The sequence below is a fragment of the Macrobrachium nipponense genome, chromosome 24, assembly GCF_015104395.2.
Source record: "Macrobrachium nipponense isolate FS-2020 chromosome 24, ASM1510439v2, whole genome shotgun sequence".
Lineage (NCBI taxonomy): Eukaryota > Metazoa > Arthropoda > Malacostraca > Decapoda > Palaemonidae > Macrobrachium > Macrobrachium nipponense.
Window position 1 is genome coordinate 3,625,402 of NC_061091.1, and position 24,638 is coordinate 3,650,039.

Below are 24,638 nucleotides of genomic sequence, written 5' to 3' on the forward strand. Positions count from 1 at the left end.
TTGCAGCTCCTGTTCACTGTACCCACCCCCCTACCCCTTTTATACCTCCGTAGGGGGGGTAGTCCCGTCCGTGTATCTCTAGCGGTGCACTGCACGCATTCCTCAAGGTTCTCTGCAACGTGCCTTCGGCCCCTATAGCTGCGACCCCTTTCGTTCCTTTTACTGTACCTCCTTTCATATTCTCTTTCTTCCATCTTCCTTTCATATTCTCTTTCTTCCATCTTACTTTCCACCCTCTCGTAACAGTTGATTAATAGTGCAACTGCTTTGAGGTTTTCCTCCTGTTACACCTTTCAAACCATTTTACTGTCAGTGTCCGTCTCAGCGCTGAATGACCTCATAGGTCCCAGCGATTGGCCTTTGGCCTAAATTCTATTATTCTTGTCTATTAAGAAATTGATGACTATAGCCTGCCTCAGGTTATTGTTTTAGTTATGTAGTTTAACAAGGTGAGCACTGGCGTAATGTTAGAGGAGGTGGACATCTATAGGGGAAAGAAGGGAAGGTAAAAGGCGGAAAGCAATGCAGCTGGAGCCTTAGAAGAGACTAGTATAGGTAGTAGCTTTCGAATTTGCACCAAGGTCACCTCACGAGCGATTTCACCGCTATTTTTGTACATTTATTGAATACTGGTTTTAATCATTCATTTTTTCGTCTGATTTTTTTTTATGATGATTAGAATTTCATGCATATTTAGTGGATTTAGTGTTGCTTAAATGTTTTATGGTTACTATCGGTAATGTTCGTGTTATTGTAACAAGAAACAGCCTCGTAATCCACAGTGACACTGAACGCGCTATAGCCATTCAGTGCCAGATCGTCAGACCAGACATTGCCGAATCAAATTAAAACAAGCTTATCTGCTGAAATTTGTACGTAATATCCTCGTGCCTTTATTTCTCATCTCGCCTCATTTACCCTTATCGCTTCATGTCAAAAGTTGAGTCCCGTCATGACGTGTATAAGCAGGGTATCGTGCAATAAGACCAAGTTCTCTTTTATTAAGAAGAGATGTCGCGCAGTGAGCGACGCGCATCTTCCCTTTTATTAGAATCAGGCAGCACACAACGACCAGGGAATTATATCTTTTATTGAAACTTCTTAATATACATTTGACGACGCTGTCCTCTTATTAAAACCAGTCGCCCAATAGTCGGGTTAGTTTTGTGTTATTAATATCAGACGACATAGACATTTTTTCCTCTTTTGGTAAAACCAGATACCACATGATAATTACCATTTGTTTCTCGCGCTTTTAATGGAAATTGCACAATCAGGATCGTATTATTATATATACTATATAAGTATAAATTAAACATATATACCATATATCTTATATATATATAATATATATCTATAAGACAAGTAGTTACACCATATTATATAGATATAATATATATATATAAATATATATACACAATATATATTAGTATATATATTATATATCGATCTATACTGCATAATATATATCATATATATATATGATAGATATATATAAAATTATAATCTATAGATATAATATTTTATATATATATATACAATATATATGAATAATATATATATAAATATATATATATATAATATATATATATATATACTTATATATACATATATATATATATATATAATAGATATATATACACAATATATATAATATATATATACATATCAATAAATATAATATATACATACATATATATATTATATATATATTTATATATTGATATGTATATATATACATATTACATTATATTTAATTAACAGCTTTCTATACAATTGTCTGTATCCAGTGCCACCTCCATGTTACGGTCAGAAAGGAAGTATGAGTAGAATTGCACATCGCGACGCCACAGGAGTGTTTTAACACATCAGTGAACAGTATATATTGTAGATTCGATTCCCCAGAATTTGGAGGATATTACATTCCACGATTTCCTATAGAGTCTCCTCTACGCTGGAAGGTTGATGGAGCCGATGTTGTTCAAGATCTGTCTGAAAATCTGGAAACGATACGAGTGGATTGGGTATTAGACATTGTTTATTAGATATTGGATATTAGATATCAGATATTGGATATTGGATATGCGCGCACAGTTACTGATACGCGTGCATACGTTTAAGAAAAATAGTTCTTGGTTGTGTGAAAGGCATTTGGATAATTGTGACAGAATAACTAGACTCACGTATACTTCCCAGGTAGCAGTACAAACTACGTGACAAAAAAAAAGAAAAGTAAATTTCTCATATATTATTTAGAGATATATATTATAGATAATAGATTAATATAGATATATTAATATATATAGGGTGATTATTATATATGATATAGATATATATATATATAATATTATACTATATATATAATATATATATCTATATAATTATACGTATATATTCTATTTATTAGTATATATATATGATATAATAGTCTATATTATATTCTGTATATATATACACATATATATATATACAGATATATAAATATATTTTATATGTATATGCACTGAACATACACAATTCGACTATATCGACAACATAGCTACATTTACGTACATACGTGCAACACATCCTCAGAAATGATTTTAAATAATACAGTTAAGTGTTGATAAAAAAAAAATTAACTAGACATAATGCAAAAGACGAGCTCACACGAACGAACTATTGTTAAGGCGAAGATGATAAAAATAAAATAATAATCAGACATTCATTAAATTCATTGACTAAACACATATTGGAATCCTTACTCTCTCGTATGCAGCATTGGAAGTTTGATTGTAATTTGACAAAGGCTGTAGTTATCGGCCCAATAAAAATGCGTAAGAAGCGACAAAATGAAACCATAGTTGCTGTTAGTTTGCCGCAGTAGTTTATCAACCAAGATGTCATTACCATAACTCACTTCCAAAGATCACAGTTATGATTTAAGTCTACATTTATCAGACTTATACGTAACATGTTAACTTGGTGGGCAGCTAGCCTAGACCTAGGCAGTAAATTGCCCAGCCACTAAATAAATTTCGCCCCAAATAGAAACTGTAACTACCCACACACACATATTCTCTCTCTCTCTCTCTCTCTCTCTCTCTCTCTCTCTCTCTCTCTCTCTCAAAAGGGTACTGTAACTACCCACACACGCGTATTATCTCTCTCTCTCTCTCTCTCTCTCTCTCTCTCTCTCTCTCTCTCTCTATATATATATATATATATATATATATATATATATATACATATATATACATATATCTATATATATATATATATATATATATATATATATATATATATATATATATATATATAAAAGTAAATGACCTCTTCAAGCAGTAAAAAAAAAAAAAAAAATAGTTCAGTGCCCACCAGCTAAAAAAATTCTTAGATTTTAGATTTTATCGTAATCGACTGAATTCAATGACTTACTGGATTTTCTTACTTTTATGAGGCCTTATTAGTGTCTGTACGTTTTATGTATCTAATACCTACGCACAAGAACTTTCAATGAGTGGGTTTAACTGATGTCAGCGCTTCAACTTACCCAAGCGGGCACTGGGTAATCGTTTTCCAAGATGGCCAGTAGTAGGGCATCCAGACTTCCGGTTTCTGTCTGCAACAGATGTGAAAATACAGTTCAAAACAGAGAAAGGACAAATGATTGAATATAATGAATCATTCCTCTCCCACCCCCCCCCCCCCACCCCGTTGGAGTTTGAGGATTACCTTGAAGGGTCCCTCTGATTTTGCATTTATCACAGAGTCGATAATACAGTATTTTCGATGCTGCGCTAGACTCCTACCCCATAGGTGGTTATTGCTATTAGTGCACCACAAAGGGTGTACTGTAGGCGTTACTGAAAGGTTCTTTGCGGCGTCCCTTCGGCCCCTAGCTGCAAACCCTTTCGTTTGATTGCGTAAGAAATGACCTAGAATGTACTATTATGTCCTTCCTTACCAAGGATCGGAGTGAACAAAGATGAAAGCAGAATGAGGGAAGGAAGGAGAAGAGGAGCTAGACCGTAATTAAAAGCGACAATAGAAGTAGGAAGAGAATCCCAGAGCTTGGCCGAAGAGAGAAAGACAGTCACTAGACGATACAGACCAGCGATGTTATAATATAGTAAAATTTAGGTCAACTGATTTACACCCAAGGTCCATCCCATAATAGAAATTTTTTTTTTTAAGATGTACCGTTATCAAATAATATAGTAAAAGAAGAGTGCAAGGCAATTGTAATGATGAAAGATTTATCCGTTTCACGGTTTCGTTTATACTATAATAGAGCGCTACTTATAATGATCCATTTTCTTTATTGACGAAATTAGAAAACGTAATTTTAAGACGGACTCTAGAAATATTATATAGTACGTCGCTCAATACCGAATATATTAGGCTATACTATATGAAGTGTCAAATTATTAATTTTATTTATTATTTGTATGAACTCCGTTTATTGTTAACTTTCATAGTAAAAACTCTTCAGTTGTGTAAAACAAGAACGAACTCGGAAGTCTGATAATGTTGAGAAACAGAGCGAGAGAGAGAGTTGTAACAGTGAGTACACATGGTCAGATAGTATATATATATATATATATATATATATTATATATATATATTATATATATATATATATATATATATATATATATATATATATATATATATATATCAGATTGATAATGATTAAAAACTCAACGGTATGAATATTCATGTAAAAAAATTATATGATATCACTAAAGCAATTTCAATAATATATATATATATATATATATATATATATATATATATATATATATATGCGTGTGTGTATGTGTGTTTATAAGTGATGCGATTACACTGCAGTTACTTACCAGTTTCTTATAAATGCAATCTCCTTTTAGAATATCTACCGCGAAGGGCCCTATGCCATGGTAGGGCATGTCATGTCCAACGTACCCGTATTCATAGACGAGATTTCTTTCTCCTGTAAATGATAATAATAATAATAATAATAATAATAATAATAATAAATGAAATATAATAAGTAAGTTTAATAATGATAATCATATAAGGGGACAAATTGTTGGGATTTTGGAATAATAATCATATATAATATAATAATATGAATAATGATAACTCTATAAGGGACAAATTGTGATTTGGAAATAATAATAATATAAAGGGGAAAATTTTCATTTTGCAAAGCAATTCAGATCATGCTAAAAGCAAATTAATATCTAGCTTCACATGAGCTCGAGAGATAGAGTAAGAATAAACAAGGCGTGATCCGACCTCCAGCTTACTCGGGGCGCGTGCTGAAGTCTACGGTCAAATAGAGCGTTGTTTCACCAACGAAAATGAAAAAAAAAAAAACCGCTGTATTTTATTAGAAATAATTTTTCTGTGCAGATTAACATGCTCTGTATTTATTTATCTTTTTTTACATTTTAATTCTGATAAATAAATCATGAACATCCTGTTCTAAAATTCCTGTGTCTAACGCAACGCAAAATGAGCTTCTCAGTGACGTGATCGGTATAGTCTTGACCTTCCACCTCGGTGGCCGCGAGTTCGACTCTCGGGCATTCCATTGAGGTGTTAGAGATGTGTATTTCTGGTGAAAGAAGTTCACTCTCGACGTGGTTCGGAAGTCACGTGGTAAAGCCGTTGGTCCCGTTGCTGAATAACCAACTGGTTCCATGCAACGTAAAAAACACCATACAAACAAACAAAACAAGCAACGCAAAAAACCTTTTTCACAAATGAGTTTGTAGGCTTACTCCCCGAGCAAGCGGAAATAAAAATAGAAATCTTCTCAGGTATCGACAGAATTTTTTTAAGCAGTAATGATAACTAAAGTACCGAAGGCATTTACATGTAATCCATTTGCAGTAGAGCTAAACTCGTAGTCAATTGACAAAAAATAAATTAATAAATAAATAAATAAAATAAAAACAAACCATTCATTTGATACACCAGACTTCAAACATTATTTATATATTAAGGGATTTATTTATCTGTTAGGGTGTTCGGATGATGGTGTTTCCAATTGCTAATTGCAGTTCTGCAGCATTACTTAAGGTTCTTCACTGCGTGCCTTCGGCCCCTAGCTGCAACCAAACCCTTTTCGTCCCTTTTACCGTACCTCCTTTCATATTCTCATTCTTCCATCTTACTTTCCATCGTCTGACAAGTGATTCATAGTGCAACTGCTTTGAGGTTTTCCTCCTTTAAACTTTTCAAACCTTTTACTGTCAATTTCCATTTCAGCGCAGAATAACCTTATACGTACAGGTGTCAGTGCTTCGTCTTTGGCCTAAATTCTATATATTCAATTCTGTTTCAAAGTGCTGAGAAGATTGAGCATAATAATTATAAGCAAGTTGAAGAAAGGTTCTGTTCATAAAACGATTCTTGAGCGGCCTTACCTAGTCGACTGGAGTTCTCCAGCTTCTTCACCTCTGCCTTGACCTCTCCCTGCCCATCCTTTCGTGCAGCTCTCTCCTCTCCTTCCGGCTCGGGCTTGTGACCCTGCCCCAAGTGCCACTGTTCGTTGACCGGATCCATCTGGAATCTGGTGAAGCAGCTGCCACAGTGTTCCCACAGAGGAAACTGAAAAGGATTTTTTTCCCTCAGGTAACTTCGAACAATAGGGATTTACCGATATCAAGAGGCAGATATACTTTCAAAGATTATCCTGATATCTGTACGATAGCAGTTTACATTTTGTACCGGTGCCAGATGCACGGTCATGGAAAACTACCGAGGATAAAGGGCTGCAATTTAGTATGATTGATGATGGGAGGGTGGATGAACAACTTAGAAATTTGCAGCCCTCTAGCCTCCCTACTTGCCAAGTTCTGAGGGCGGACAGACAAGTAGCTATCTCAGTCATTTTCTTTTTTACAGAAAACCAATGAAAAGGACCAATTCGCAGCCCTTTAGCCTCCCTAGTCGTTAAGATCTGAGAGCGGCCAGAAAAAGTGTGGACGGACAGACAACTAGCCATCTAGGTAGTTTTCTTTTTGCAGGAAACCAATGAAAAGGATTGCCTTATCCTATTGTGATCCGCCTTACCCTTAAACCTTTGTCGCCCAGAACCAGTTCTTGCGCCATGCAGGAGAACATGGTGGCTCCTCCGTCCTCAATAATCTTGGAGTCCCCGACATTTTTTAGGAACTGGCCTCCTTTCTTGTAGAGAACACTGGCCCGCTGCAACGCAAAGGGCAGGAATTAGTACTACCCAGTGCTGATCAGATGAGCTGCAATTAGCCTATGGATAGATATAAGTTTTCAGAGCACGAGTTACTACCCAGAGGTCATCAGATGAGCTGCAAGTAGCCTATGGATAGTTATATAAGTTTCCAGACCAATTTGAGAGATAAGTATAATCCATCTACGAAGTTGCGTCTTGCTTTATTCCGCATGCGCTACTTTTAAACGGAAGAGGACTCGTGAATGTACTAGGAATAAGAAACGACATTGGTGACCGAACTTTTCCTCGGGTATTTATCAACTGTTCCAGCAACTGAGAGGATGAATGTGGCAGTGACTGCTGCCTCTTTCATCACTGAAGTCATCCCTCTTAGACCGCAGTTTCATTTGCAGAAAATCAACCTAGAGGACACGTTTAAACACATTATTGTTCGTGTACTGGGTCTCGTTGAAATATAGGCTTCTCTGTTATCTAAAACCTTAATTTCCAGTTGTCTAGTTGACAAAGCTTTTATTATTATTATATTATTATTATTATTATTTTTTTTTTTTTTTGCTCTATCACAGTCCTCCAATTTGACTGGGTGGTATTTATAGTGTGGGGTTCCGGGTTGCATCCTGCCTCCTATTATTATTATTATTATTATTATTGTTGTTATTTTTATTATTATTAAAAGGTTTTATTGAAAATAACGGCTACTTCAGCCGCTTTTAATTTGTATGGAAATTTCTCTCTATTCTTCTCATTATCCTGCCTTTTCCTCTGTACTCAAATTGGCTATTGAAAAGCCAAATGGGGTACTCGTGTCAAAAAACGTGGTATTTGTTAAATTGAATCCCCCATTTGGCGTTTTAGTAGCCAATTTGAGTACAGGAGAAAAGTCAGTCATGACAAGAACAGAAAAACTGCTAGACAAAATAAACGCGGCTGAAATAGACGTTATTTTTAGTAAAACCTGTAATAATGAAGGTCTTCTCCCAGCACATATTATTATTATTATTATTATTATTATTATTATTATTATTTGCCCAGACCACTGAGCTGACTATCAGCTCTCAAGAAACTATCAAGAACGTCCAGGGGGCGGTTGGAGGAATGTCCAATTGATTGATTGATTGATGCAAAAATGTACCATGGCGTCCCAACAACTTAGGTCATCGAAGAGAGGAATGTCTAAATAAAAGGATGACGTGCGAAGGCATGAAGGAATGCTGATGGAGGAAAGATAGGAAAGAAAGGTGCTCTGAGGGAGGGAATGAAAGATAGGAATGGAAACAGGTGAGAAATGTCTGTAGAAGGAAATAACTTTTATCAGGCAGGGGACGGGGGGCGAGTTATAGAGCCATGGATGTTTTAGACAGGATGGGGTCATTAGAGAGAGGTGTATATGGAGGTTTGAAGGATGTTTAATGGCGAAGACAGGACCAGTGAAATTGAGAGAGAGAGAGAGAGAGAGAGAGAGAGAGAGAGAGGGCGGGGATTGTGGAGTGGGGTTGGTGGTGGGACGGGGGGAGGGGGGAAGCTCACATCCTTCTCTCTTATCTGGCTATTTTTTTCTCTCCTTAGACAATTCTGAAGCTTGCTTTGGGCTACGACGTCGAAGCCGTTACCGCCTCCGTTGCCACCTGCATTGCCGTTATCGCCTCCGTTGCCACCTGCATTGCCGTTATCGCCTCCGTTGCCACCTGCATTGCCGTTATCGCCTCCGTTGCCACCTGCATTGCCGTTATCGCCTCCGTTGCCACCTGCGTTGCCATTATCAGTGTTGTCTCTGTTGCCAGTCCTGGAAACATCAGCACAAATCGCAAGGTTTCTCGGAAGCCATTTTGCAACACAGTCATTGGCCTGGAAAAAAAGAAAAAAAACTCGTCATGTTGTAGCTCCTGTGTTTCAGACCAGTTATATTCATTATTTGTTTATATCAATCAATATATCCAATGCAAGCACGAAGGAACGCGCGCTTGGGAATATCGCAGAATCCATGCAAAAGAAGGCGAGTGAAAACCGGGACTTTTGAAGACAAGTACTTTCGTAGTTTATTCTGCATTTTCGACATAGCGTCCTTTACTTAGCTAAGGAAAGGACAGTAAGTTGAAAGGCCTGGCACCATTCCATCGTTGCTCTGCACTTCGTGGCATTTGTCTTTATATACGTTGTGTGCAGACCTTACCGTTTGTAGTCACTCAGCTCTTTCTTTCTTTATGAATAGGTAGTTTTCTTCTCATTCTCTATTTTAACGTTCTGAGTATATTTTAATTTTTATTGTAATTTTTATGTTTATTTAATTTTTATTGTAATTTTCAAGTTTATTCTAATTGTGAATTTCAATTGCAGACTGAAGATGTGTTGGTGACAACATGAAACGTTTCTTAATAAAACACGTACGTGTACATGACTGTCGTCTGATTGGACACCTCTTCCTTTAAATATATATATATATATATATATATATATATATATATATATATATATATATATATATATATATATATATATATATATATATATATATATATATATATATATATATATATTTACTCCTATGTATAAATGCAAGTTTTTTTTTCTCGTGGAAAATTATGTTAAATACTTATAGGAACTCGTGCACTTGTGTGTAAATGTGCACACCTGCGAGTGCTGCGCACACATGCGCACACAAACGCACGCAAATACTTACATACATGAATGCATATACATACATACATTCCCACAACAAATATACTACATATAATGAATGATTATATATATATATATAAATATATATATATATATATATATATATATATATATATATTTATTTATATATATATATAATCATTCATTATATGTAGTATATTTGTTGTGGGAATGTATGTATGTATATGCATTCATGTATGTAAGTATTTGCGTGCGTTTGTGTGCGCATGTGTGCGCAGCACTCGCAGGTGTGCACATTTACATACAAGTGCACGAGTTCCTATAAGTATTTAACATAATTTTCCACGAGAAAAAAAAAACTTGCATTTATACATAGGAGTAATTACCTCTGACGTACTTGAGTAAGATTAGGAATAGAAACTACGCACTAATCGTCAAGCTTTCAACCTCTTATATTCACGTAAAGTCCAGGTGACATTTCCATCACAAACTTGTCAAGAGGCGCCAAGAGATCACCTGCGCGGTGCTCATTAGCCGTAATTAACCTCGTGAAGTGCATTAGGTATCTTTGCCTAAATGGCTGTTGAGAAAGCATACTTTGCACCTGAGGCTAATGACAGAAAATTACCTCACTCAAATTCGTATATAATTCCTGATTAGTTTACGATCGTTTTACGATGAAATGCAATGTTGAATAAAAGGTTTTATTTTAACAGAGGGTAAATTGAAATATATCAATGCTGCTACATTCACCAGGCTTAGCAAAGTACAGTGACCACAACCTCTCGATGCCTGGTATCCGGGAGTCGTAGGTGGTATCCCACCCAAGTGCTGACCAGGCCTAGTGTGAACTTAAAACGTCAGTCTGTCTGAACGCAGGAAAATGACTTTTTCCGTACCATAAAAGTTGATTAGGTAGCTATAGTAGATTCACATCAACCGTGCATTTGATGTCTAGGCCAGAAGTCCCTTAAGACGCTCCTGATTGGCTGTTAATATATCACAGGGCTGGAAACTTTCAGTCTCTCTCGAGAGTTCACATAGGTAGGATGTATGTTCCACCTCTCCTTAGGGACACGTCTTTCAAAAGCGTGCCTCAGGAGAGGTGGAACATACATCCTGCCTATGTGAACTCTCGAGAGAGACAGAGTTTCCAGTCCTGTGACTGGCCTATCAACAGCCAATCAGGGACGGCCCTCGACATCAGATGCACGGTTGATGTGAATCTACTACAGTTTAGGAGTTAGTCCTAATTCAGTAAGGATAATGGAAAGACGGTCGGCTGATCAGTAGACTAGGATTCGACTGGGAATGTTTAAAATCAGTTCACAAAGTCCTCTAAAATAATGAGGTATAGTTTCGAAGCTAGAAGAGAAAATACAAATACTAAAATCTGTGATAACAACAGGACTATACAGCACTCCGACAGGGTGTCCATAAAGTCCCAGTACCCTTACAAGTATTTATTACTTGTAATGGTACTGGGACTTTATGGACACCCAGAATTATATAGCGCTCTGACAGCATAAAACTCCATCGATAACGACGAAAATACAGGGCGTCCATAAAGTCCCAGTACCATGACAAGTATTTATTGCTTGTAATGGTACTGGGACTTTATGGACACCCTGTATGACATGAGAACCGGATCCATCTGAGATTTAAGGGAGAAAGGACCCTTACCTGTAGCCAATCGGAGTCTGCTCCCGCGAAGCAAGCGATGCAGTCGACCCTCGTCTGATCGGCGACGATCAAGCTGCAGAGTTCGAACCCCAGCGCGGGAAAAACGTTCCCTCCTCTCGGGTCTACCACAGGAGGCGCCATTCCACCGCACTCCTTGCGTTCCGAAGGGAAATGGCTCTTTAGCACATAGTACTACTACAGTTTAGAATGTATATAAAACCCAAGAGTGACTCTTATGCGCATAGTACTACAGTTTAGAATGTAGCTATATAAAACGCTAGAGCGACTCTTAAACACATAGTTCTATAGTTTAGAATGTATATAAACCCCTACAGTGACTCTTGAGCGCATAGTACTACAGTTTAGAATGTAGCTATATAAAACGCTAGAGCGACTCTTAAACATATAGTTCTGTAGTTTAGAATGTATATAAACCCCTACAATGACTCTTGAGCGCATAGTACTACAGTTTAGAATGCACATAAAACCCTACAGATTCAATCTTCAGAAAATGTATTTTCCTTGCTGACGTGATAATTAGTCTTTTTATTCGTTTCTCGACGGCAAATCAAAACTTAAATGAAGATACGTATTAGTTTTTTAACGATTTAAATGAATTACACTTCCGACACAACTGTTAAATCGCTTTTTATTAAAAAGAATAAAAAATAAAAGTTTAGATCTACCTCACACGTCACAAGGAGAGCGATCAGGAAGACACCGAACATAGTGGACATTTTTGCTCTGCCAAAATATACCAGTGTCTCGTCTTCTTTTCCCTTCTCTCTCTCTCCTTCTCCTGCTTCCCTCCCACAAGTGGCGTTGGAGAAGTGGAGGCGGAAAAGGAAAAGATCACCTCCGCTAACCAGCAGCAGTTCTCGAGTGCTGTCGAGTGTGACGCTGCTCACTCGTTGGCCTCTCTCTCTCTCACACCTGTCTCATTCCTGATTCAGTTGTGTCTGTTTTGACTCCGCCCCCCTAAGTCTCTCTCTCTCTCTCTCTCTCTCTCTCTCTCTCTCTCTCTCTCACACAGTTTTTATTGCCTGTACACAAGTGGAGAAGTATAACTGCGTGTATATATATATATACTATAATATATATATATATATATACATATACATATATATAGAAATATATGAATAAATGCATTAAATATGTATATATGAATATATACATACATACATAATATATATATATATATATATATATATATATATATATAAAATGTATGGAGAGAGAGAGAGAGAGAGAAGAGAGAGAGAAGAGAGAGAGAGAGCGAGAGAGAGATTCCATATACTTTTCGAAATTCCTTCGTGCTACATCTGGTAACAGCTTGTTCCGAAATCTCCTTTACGAAAAAATAAAATAAGATAAAATAAAAAAATCAACGTTTCCTCGCAAAAACACCAATAAATGAAACGAACCATCCTTCTGAAACGTTTTATTAGCGTGATTCCCAAAATCCGACAGAATGTAAGTTTTGGAAGAAATATTTGAAATAAAAAACGCCACGTCTGGGTCTCTTTCGTAATGGACATTAGGCGACCGTCATAAATCACTTTATTCATCTGTTTTTTTTTTTTTCTTTTGAAGGTTATCGTGGGCAGAAGCTCTCTCTCTCTCTCTCTCTCTCTCTCTCTCTCTCTCTCTCTCTCTCTCTCTATATATATATATATATATATATATATATATATATATATATATATATACATATATATATGTTTATTTACTTTCCTTAAACCCTAGCAAGAAAATCATTATATTTACAATCTCTCTCTCTCTCTCTCTCTCTCTCTCTCTCTCTCTCTCTCTCTCGACATATTTTCCCAGTACTAATGAAATAAACAGCGTGTTTCCCGGTACAAGCTAACCCTACCTGTTGAAATGGAAGTAATTACTATGCAAATGCGAAGTAGTTAACCCTCGTGTATAAGTGATACGTTCGGATTTGACAGACTGAGAGGTTGGTATATACAGAAAGAACTATAACGCATACAAATCATGTTTATATATATATATATATATATATATATATATATATATATATATATGTATATATATATATATGTATATATATATATATATATATATATTATATATGTGTGTGTGTATGTATATTATCTATATATGTATGTATGTATTTTATACGTATATATGCACAAGAAGAAATGTACACATACAAATTACGTATATATATATATATATATATATATATATATATATATATGTATATAATTATATGTGCGTTTGTGTTTGTGTGTATTTTTATTATATATATTGTATATATGAATAATTTTCACATCAACGCGATTCATATAAATTATTCGAGCTACAAATGTCCTTTAATATCTAATTCGCTCTACCTCGGAATTGATATATTTTCATACATGTATAATATGTATATATATATATATGTATATATATATATGTATATATATATATATATATATATATATATACATAATGTGTTTTTGTATTCTACATATATATCTATATATATATATATATATATATATATATATATATACATGCACATTTATATATATACATACACATACGTGTGTGGTTGGACATAGCAATTGCGAACTACAGGATGGCCAAGAAAAGGCCCCAATGGAAACGGTGAGAAGAACAATCATTGTACTCTAATGTAAAAGGGAGAGGGTGGTAGGAAAGATGGAGAGTCAAGTTTATTACAGAATCTAATTTTAGGAATGACAGACTCTAATGGGGCAGAAGGATATTACGTGAAGAATTAGGTTTTTACGACTGGCAATGAACCAGGTGTTACAACTTTCTGTGAAAATGGGCATGAGACATTTTTATTATCTCTCCTGAAGGCGGAGAGATGTGAAAAGTGACTGGTCAAAGTTGCTGGGTTGCAGGTGATACAGAAGTAATTTATGGCGTTACTGAAGAGAAACCACAAAAACTAGTGGAAGAGTTTGAAAGTCTGCTAAAGAGTTATCGTAAGGTATAGCGTAAAAGGTTAATGAGATAAATATACAACAAAGGTGTAATATCGAAATCGGGTAACTGGCGTGAGTACTTGGTAATATGTATAACGAATGATACCACCACAGTGTAGGGTTGCCTTCAGTGCAACTTATGCGATGCACTGTAGGCATTACCTGAGGCTCTTCGCAGCGTGCCTTCGGCCCCTAGCTGCAACCCCTTTCGTTTCTTTTACTGAACCTCCATTCGTATTCTCTTTCTTCCATCTTACTAACAATTGTTTCGTAGCGCAACTGCTCTGAGGTTTTCCTCCTGTTACATCTTTCAAACCTTTCGCTGCCAATATCCGTCTCAGCGCTGAATGACCTCGTAGGTCCCAGTGATTGGCCTCTGGCCTCAATTCTGTATTCAGTTCACAGTGACGGCGGTAAGAGAAAAACAGCACGTTGTTTGGGATGTCAGGGTGGATGAAAATGAAAATGAAGGGTGGATGTTGAATGTAATTAGTAGAAATAAAGACGCGGTAAAGGTGAGGTCACGTAAGGGAAGTGTTAAAAAAAATTACGTTATTGTAGGTGAAAGGCTAATCACTGTTAATAATAGTTTAGTCATTTTAAACGAGTATGTATATGTATACACACACACTACATATACATATATATATATATATATATATATATATATATATATATATATATAACTATATACAGTTTTTATGACAAAAAAAAGCATCTCTTTGATTCTGATAACGGGGAATGATTTGGGAAAAAAAAACTAATTATGAGATATAATATTCACACATATCTATAAACCACATTCAGAATTGTAAACAGCGCTTAATGATAATTCCAGCCCTTTATTTATCAGCTGACGTAATCAGCCACCCTATAGCATAAGTGACCGAATAATCAATGAAGTTGGAGCGCCCGCCGATCGACGCAGCAAATGACGAGAAGTTTAAATGATGAAGTTTGACGAATGATCGTGGTATTGAGTGACACACAGGTGAGCTGTCAATACCTCCTCTCTCTCTCTCTCTCTCTCTCTCTCTCTCTCTCTCTCTCTCTCTCTCTCTCTACAATATACACTGAGTTTTATAATCTGGGTCGTTGCCACAGTTGTCGCAAAAGCCTGCCTCTTCATCTTGAATACCTCGTGGTGAATAGTAACCCTTGATAAATCAGCTTTTAAATACAAAATAAAAAAAAAGAAATAGGTAGAGAGCTGTTAACGGAGAAAGGAAAGAGAAGCTGAAAATTAAGAGAAATATAAATGTTTAAACAATGGTTTTCTTTTTAGTTATACCTCCAAAAAGGACTTCAGGATTTCTTTGTCTGTTCGCCCTCGTATCTTAAAGACTACCGAGGCTAGATGGCTGCAAATTGATGTGTTGATCTTGCACTTTCCAATCATCAGACATTCCTAATTGCAGCCCTCTAGCCTCAGCAGTTTTAATTTTATCTAAGGTTAAATTTAGCATGATCGAGTTTACCTTTTTTATTATTACATCTTATATGCCACTTCTTTTAAACTTAATGTTATGAAAACCTTTTGATCTGCTTTTATTTTGTTCGTATATGGCAGCGCGTCTGCCAACGCTGTATGACAGGCCACCATCGGGCCCGTGGCTGAATGATGGCCCGCGGCTCATGCAGCATCATACCGAGAACACAGAGCGATAGATCCATTTTCGGTAGCTTTGATGATACGCTGTATAGAAAACGCGATTCTTCGGCACATTTCATACTTGCTCGGTACTGACACGAAATATGTAAATTCCGCGAACATGTCACCTGGATGAGATCCATCGCATAGAAATATACGTACAATTTAAATACCTCCGATCATCAATCTCGTAGGACGTCATTGGAAAGGACACCTGTTTCGCCCGTGTACATATATACGTATTTTAAATGACACCTTTGACCGTATAGCAAGGGAAATCAGAGTGACGTAACAACTAAGACTTAGGATTATCTCGGTTTTATAGCTGATTTTAGTGTTAATGAGATTAGTCATAGAGATTATAATAGCGTATTTAGCTAGTCGTTATTCAGACAGCTCACGGCTGCGTCAGTGTGTCTTTGAAATATTATGTATATATAATATAATAATTAAAGTATATCATATTTATTAAATTATAATATATATATATAAATTTATATATATATATATATTGTATATATATTACATATATATATATATATATATATAATAATAATATAATAAAAGGAGCCCATAAAAATGCCATAATATAGAGAGAGAAAATACAGTATTTCAGAAACTGCTGTCTCCCTCTTCAGGCAGATGAATGAGAAAAGTTACAGAGAAGGTGGTATTTATACCAGGAGATCCATTCCTCAGGTAAAGCACCTTTTATTAGATGGAATTCTGTTGTAACAGATAATTTTTACCAGTCATGTATATATATATATATATATATATATATATAATATATATATATATAATATATATATATATATATATATATATATATATATATGTATGTATATATATATATATATATTTATCATATATATATATATACATATATATATATATATATATATTATATATATATGAATGAATAACTATCACATCACCGAGATACATATAAGTTATTCGAGCTACAAATGTCCTCTAATATTTAATTCGCTATACCTCGGAATTGATGTTTTTTCATATATGTAAACCGAAGGAGGAATTTTTTAGTTGATAATAATTTCGTCCCCTCACGGGATCGAACCACCGTCCAGCAGACAGGCACGAAATCAAGACGTCACTATTATCAACAAAAAATTCCCGTTGGGTTTACATATATGAAAATATATATATATGTATTATTCGAGCCACAAATGTCCTTTAATATCTAATTCGCTCTACCTCGGAATTTATATATTTTCATATATGTAAACCGAAAGGGAATATTTTAGTTGATAACAGTGACGTCTTGATTTCGTGCCTGTCCGCTGGACGGTGGTTCGATCCCGTGAGGGGACGAAATTATTATAAACTAAAAAATTCCCGCTTCGGTTTACATATATGAAAAAATATCATTTCCGAGGTAGAGCGAATTAGATATTAGAGGACATTTGTAGCTCGAATAACTTATATGAATCACGATGATGTGATAGTCATTCATTCATATATATATATATATATATATATATATATATATATATATATATATATATATATATATATGGCTGAAGACATGCTCGCTCTCTAGACCACACACGCATGTAGCCAGATGCCATTACAAGACTCGAGTGTGTCCTAATGGTTTTAAAAACTATGATCGCGTACATGAATACATAATGCGTTATTTTTTTTTTCTTATCTTCCAAAGTTGGTGACGAACGTAATAGATAGTTTGGTCGAAAGAAATGTATCATATTTTCTTCACATTTCTGGTGATCGGTTTAGAACGTACTGGAAAAACACCTTTTTTACCTATTTATTTATTTTTACACAAGAGAAACTATAAAAGATTTCGTCCGCATTGTCATTTTAATCAGAAGAAAAGTGAATAGACAGTCATTTTAATCAGATTAAAAGTAAAAAAAGAAAGCATTGTATTAACGAAGTGTGGAGAGAGAGAGAGAGAGAGAGAGAGAGAGAGAGAGAGAGAAAATACCGAAGGTGGTGGGGATTAAGATGAGGAGAGGAGGGGGAGGTGGCACAGTTAATGAATCCGACACCACAGGTGTCAGAAGATGAACCTCCTTCACTCCCCCCCAGCTAGTACTAGCTAGCGGCAGTCAGAAGGACTGAGAGGAGGAGCTGTCCTGCTCTCTCTCTCTTTCTCTCTCTTTCCTTCGCTCCTTCGTTCCTTCGTAAGCAGGTAAGATATTCGCTTTGTTTACGTTGTGCCCGTCACTCTCTATAGTTTACGAATATCGTGTCCGAAGTTCCTTCCATTTTTTGAATTTTTTTTTCCCCCTTTTTGACAAGAAGTGAGATCAACCCATTGTACCAAAATTATAGCTTGGTTCTGTGCCATACGCATCTGGCGAACACATTTTATCTCGACATAGAGAGGAAACGCTTAAATACCATTATGTGCCGTGAAATAATGAGTGTCATAAGTCAAAGGTGTACAACAAGTGCAAAAGAATCATTATGCGTTTTACTAAGCATTTAGTGGCCATTACAACGTCCTGAATTCTGCTCAGCATTTTGAATGTTTCTATTAGTAGTTGTCCTTGCAGTCGTCGTGTTTCTAAGCCATACACGTTCAGGCTATCTAGTCGTCTTTGGTAACCTATTTACCTGAAGGGGAAATTAACTTTGTTGCTCTTGCTTGTACCCCTTCTAAACTATTTAGGTCCTTTTATTAGTGTTGGTGACCAAAACTGCACTGCATATTCAAAACGAGGTCTAACTATCGATGTGAAGAGCTGCGTCTTTATGGCTCAGGAATACGCGGTATCTGAAATTATTTTGGAACGTCTTTTGAAGACTATAAAAGTTGGGATAAATTCGGGTCAGTGGAAGCAGGTTTTATCAATGATTTTTTCATAGTGAAATCCTCAAGTGTTCATTTATTTATGACTGTAGACAATTTTACTGAATACTGGTTTGTAGGTTATTTCTATTTAAAAGCGTACCACCGGATGCATACATAGTTCTAATCGTTATTGAAAAAAAGGGATAATCAATTGTTGAAATTACCGCCACTTCATGTGATCGTGATTGTTGTCTTTATAGTGAACAAATCAGTTGTATATACATATATATGCGTCTGTGTGTAATTTCATATATATATATATATATATATATATATATATATATATATACATATTATATATATATATATAAAGATTTTTTGCCACGAAGGAAAAAATGAAAAAGCGAGATAGCCAAGTACTTTCGGTCCTCTCTCTCTCTCTCTCTCTCTCCTCCTCTCTCTCTCTCTCTCTCTCTCTGGTTCGATATTTTCTCTCGCTCTTTCTCTTGCTCGATATATATATATATTTATATTTTCTTTCGTCTTTTCATTAATAATAATTTTTGGGGGGGGAAAATTTGTGTAAAAATTCATGATATTAAATTGTATATGCTCCCGTGTTTTTTCAAAATGTACTGTTTTCTGGGAGAATCACTTGTTTATTGCGGGTATCCTTCAAGGTGGGGCTACCCTCAGGCGGTTCCTCCTTTCTGTAGAGTGAAAATCGCCCTTATTGCTTGCTAATCTTGTAGAGTCAGTTTGTATATTAAGCTTTCTTTTGACTATGTTGTTCTCTGTAAAATCAGTTTGCCTCAGTAAAGGGTCCGAACCGGACCGAAAGTACTTGGCTATCTCGCTTTTTCATTTTTTCCTTCGTGGCAAAAAACCTTTATTTATACATAGCATCACGTTTTATATACTTCGTGAACAAGTTATTCATATATATATATATATATATATATATATATATATATATATATATATATATATTGTTTATAAACTTTATCACTCACGCAATTGTTCTGTGCATTAATACAATTATTACTAACAGGACCTCATTCAAACTGGATGGTATCCAGCGGATATATTTATTGAATAAATATATCCGCTAGAAACCATCCAGTTGTAGTGAGGCCCTGTTAGTAATTATATAACAGAAGACGACAGAAGCAAAAATAAAACACACACAGACACATACATACATACACAGGCTAGTGGTTGTCTCATTCATACTTCCAGTAAAATTTCCGCAATCTTAGCACACTTCCTGCTGAAGTCGAACCTTCAATAACTCTTTGGCCCTCACCTACACTGCGCCACTCACCTCTTCCATCCTATCAGTCCAACAATTTCTAGATCTTTCTCTCCTTCTTCCTCCTAACACTTGAATTGCATATGCTCTCTTTCTAGCCTCTCGTCGTCTATTCTCTCCGCATGGCTGAACCATCTGGAAATACTCTCGATAAGTTTCCGCTTACTCGGGGAGTAAGCCTAAAAGCTACTTTGTTCTTGTTGGGGGTAGGAAAGATATCCATAGACAGTCTAGATGTCCTTCCAATCTTTTGCTAGAATCCTGCTCACTTCCTAATCTGAAACAAGCGCCTCAGTGGCGTGGTCGGTTTGGTCTTGGACTACTACCTCGATGGCCACGAGTTCGATTCTCGGGCATTCCATTGAGAAGTCAGAGATGTGTATTTCTGGTGATAGAAGTTCACTCTCGACGTGGTTCGGAAGTCACGTAAAGCAGTTGGTCCCGTTGCTGAATAACCACTGGTTCCATGCAGCGTAAAAACACCATACAAACAAACTAATTTGAGACACATATTTTCCAAAAAGTTTACTGCAAAATAACTCATTAAATACTTCTATGAATCTGCTGCTTCCGTTCGTCCACCATCCATATTAACATTTATTACGTCATCTCTCTAGATCTCATTTACAGTCATAACCTTACTCCACCAGGTGGCATCTATACCCTCAAATGTCACCTCTTGCAAACATTTTGAAAGACTTTCACTGATTTTCGCTGCTTCTCTTCAACATCCCTTATCAGTACTGTGTATCGTCTGCAAACGTCAGTCATTGCAAGCAGCGTTAATTCATCTAAAATGCTTCTTTACAGCAACAACAAAAGACATTGTCTCCAGACATTTCTCGCACCAAACCAGTCACCTTCCGCCCACAGAATCTGTACATGTTTCTGTCTTCATAGAAATGATGCATCACTCTCAGCCACGTAACCTCTGTAACACCCAAACTTCTTAATCAGCTCTAGTGGGCTCTCTCTCTCTCTCTCTCTCTCTCTCTCTCTCTCTCTCTCTCTCTATATATATATATATATATATATATATATATATATATATATATATATATATGCATATATATAATATATATATATATTTATATATTCATGTTTATATATATATATACTATATATATATATATATATATATATATATAATTCGTGATCAAGTTATTCATATATATATACATACATACATACCTACATTATATAATATATATATATATATATATATATATCATATATATATATGTTTGTGTGTATTCATTGCTAATAGCAGAACTGATAGTAGGTCGTCTTGAGGAACTACTAAAGGCCATAAGAACGAAAATGAAAAAAAAAATGGAATTGAAGAAAGCAGTGACCCTACTGGTGAATCCGACCAGTGCGTGACGAACGTCGTGTCACCTAATTTCCCCAAGGTTTCTAAGCTCATTTTAGTGAGTTTTAAACGTCTGGCTAGAGAATAACTCACGACGCGCATGCGATAAAACTCGAAATTCATAATTTAGTGTCCCCTCCCCCCCCTCCCCCAGTAAGTAAGTCTATTTTATTGGAATTTTTATTTCATCAATTATCCGTTCATGAAGCTGGAATTTTCACACCATAGATGATCCGTGCGTTCTCAAATGACCCTACGTATTATATTTAGTTTTGGCAGGCAAGGCATTACCGGTCATATTCTCTGACATATGGTTGGAAAGCATGGCGCTTCCGAAAGAGCTATGTATAATATCTGGGTTGGAGAGGCCTGACGTGACCTTATTCTCTTGATTTTCGCTGTGGCTTTACCTGATCGAAAAGTCTAATGCGATGCATTAGTGGAGAAATCTTTTTCCGCGCGTAAATGCGTCTACGGAGGAAAAATGATTATTTACACATCATGGTGCATCAGGCAGTTTTCAGAGACCACACGCGTACATTTTCACTTTTCCATACCATTATTTTTACCCATTTATTCATGGCCATTCCTCCAACGCACATATCCAGTGAAACTTTCGGGATTGCTTTATGAGCAAGAGTCCGTGCTGGCATAAAGCCAGCTCAGTCAACAACAGCAGCACACGTACACACACGAATCATTATGAAACAGACCAAATGTCAATGGGCACACGTCAGAATCATATCGTATAAGAGCCATAAAACTAATCATTGGTTTCTGGTCATGTTTCGGAGATTCAAGGGTCAAGCGGTCAAACTCTCAGGCAAAAGTGAAAAGTGAATGCGTTATGAATGAAATCGGTAGTGATTGTGGTAGTTTTTGCTCCAGTTCACAATATCAAACCACAGTCGGTTTGATTAACAGCTCGGAATTAAGTGGGACAGAAAGCCCGATGCCTCTAACTAGCCCAGGCCCGGAGAAAAGTTAAAGGGGGTTGAGGGCAGGGGTAGGGGGCGGTTTTCCCGAAGAAGCGTCAACAGCGTAGGAAAAATTCCTTTAAAATTTCATCCGTCATATCGGGATACTGCAGAAAAGGAGGGAGGATAATCCTCTCTCTCTCTCTCTCTCTCTCTCTCTCTCTCTCTCTCTCTCTCTCTCTCTCTCTCTCTCTCGTGCCGCGTGAATGTAAGGAACATTTAGAATTAATATGAAAATGATGGCTCTAAAAAATTAGAGATTCATGAGATGTCAGACTGATGTTCCCCCAAAAGTAACAAGGCTCCGATAAGATAATCATCAGGGAAAATAAAATTCACAATTTTTTTCCACGAAAAAATGCTAATTTGTACTTTTGTATATGGAAAAAAATGCTAATTTGTACTTTTGTATATGGAAAAAAGAGCCAAATCAGTCAAGAATGACAAGAAACTGGTTTATTCTTATGGGAAATAAATCCACCCTGTCCTAACCCAAAGAATGACTTAGAAGTGGAAAGGCAGTCAAGGAAATCTAACAAGGTCCCGGATATATCGAGGGAATAATGCAATTAATTCAGCTCTCTCTCTCTCTCTCTCTCTCTCTCTCTCTCTCTCTCTCTTCTCTATATATATATATATATATATATATATATATGTGTGTGTGTGTGTGTGTGTGTGTGTAATAGATAGATAGATAGATAGATAGATAGACATATAGATAGATAGATAGAGAGATAGAGAGACATATAGATAGATAGATAGATAGAGAGACAGATAGATAGATAGATAGAGAGATAGAGAGACATAGATAGATAGAAAGAGTGATAAAGAGATAGAAGACAGATAGAAGAAGATATAGAGATAGGAGAGATAGGCAGATAGATAGAAAGAGAGAGAGATAGATAGTTAGATAGATGGATAGGCATAAAGGTATATAGATAGATAGATAGACAGGGAGACATAAAAATATATAGATATACAGACAGACAGATACATATATTAGATAAAGCAACAGAGAAACCATTGTCGAACACAAAATTCCGCTTACAGGATCCATCGTCGACAGATGCAAAAGGCATAATACTGAAAATAAGAAACAAAAACACAGTGATTTCGGGCATTATCCGTCAAGATTAAGTCAAGAATCTGCAGTTTCTAAAGTATATACACGAACATTTTACCTGAATGGATATCAAATTACGAAAAACCCAAATGTTGAAACTGACCTCCATTGAGCACACCTATTCACCCATACCTGAATCATACCTGAATCATTAAGTAGATGAATTCGTATAGTACAAGTGGCCGCGGTTAAAGGGATTACTTTATAGCGCCCTCTGTGACACCTTTTATTCACTTGCTCTCTGATAACCGCTCATCAAGTGATACTGTACAGGTGTTGGAGGTTAGCTCAGCTATTTGTGACAAAACAGGTGGTGGATTAAAAAGACTTGGGCGTGTGTCTAATGAACCTTGTGGGCCCATTTTTTATTCCTCTCACGCTGACTACATCGGACATTTTAATTCAAAGATTAAGTGGGTCTCTCTCTCTCTCTCTCTCTTTCTCTTTGACAGCCTTTTTGATAGTCCCAACTTAATTTCTTAACAGCAGTTGGGTGAGTTTCACATAAACTACATGCAGTTCTATCATACCGATAGGGAACAACGGGGGTTTGGTGACATTCCATAGCTAATTTAAAGTATGTTTCCTCCAGAATATGGAAACATATTCTCCATAGCATATCCCTTTCCTAGGTGGATCTTTCCTCCATCGTCCTAACACCAGTGGTCTATATATCTATATACCTTTTTAACGCCTGTCGACATCTATTCTCTACACACGAGCTTTTTCCGATTAGCGAGCCATTCTTTCAAATACGCCAAACCTTTCGCCATTTCTACATATTTCCGCAATTCACACTCATTTGTTCTTTTTTATAATATATAACTCTAACAACCTTTTGATCTTTCATTTACATCCAATATACAGCATCCTCTCCATATTACCTCTCTCGAATCAGCCGTAAGTTTTTCTGTAGTAACACATTCCAAATATATTTTCCCCC

General features: G+C 36.1%; 2 protein-coding genes across 3 annotated transcripts in view; one reads left to right on the forward strand and one right to left on the reverse strand.

Annotated features, from left to right (window-relative positions):
- Positions 1–1,729: 1,729 nt before the first annotated feature.
- On the reverse strand, positions 1,730–12,425 carry LOC135204930 (uncharacterized). 2 transcript variants are annotated; one of them, XM_064235186.1, is made up of 9 exons: positions 12,193–12,425; positions 11,507–11,659; positions 8,902–9,031; positions 8,714–8,811; positions 7,048–7,182; positions 6,399–6,582; positions 4,842–4,954; positions 3,533–3,601; positions 1,730–2,000 (listed from the first exon to the last, which is right to left on the reverse strand). In XM_064235186.1, the coding sequence occupies exons 1-9, from the start codon at positions 12,241–12,243 to the stop codon at positions 1,950–1,952; spliced, it is 984 nt and encodes a 327-aa protein (XP_064091256.1). In that variant the 5' UTR covers positions 12,244–12,425; the 3' UTR covers positions 1,730–1,949. The 2 variants fall into 2 exon arrangements, with proteins under 2 accessions (XP_064091256.1, XP_064091251.1); XM_064235181.1 differs by having other exon boundaries at positions 8,714–9,031; positions 12,193–12,424.
- A 5,749-nt stretch (positions 12,426–18,174) lies between these two features.
- The window catches only part of LOC135204950 (uncharacterized), a 20,121-nt gene continuing 13,657 nt past the window's right edge, over positions 18,175–24,638 (forward strand). Inside the window, 1 exon segment of the mRNA XM_064235192.1 lies at positions 18,175–18,305. The gene's annotated coding sequence lies outside the window, so the exon portion shown is untranslated.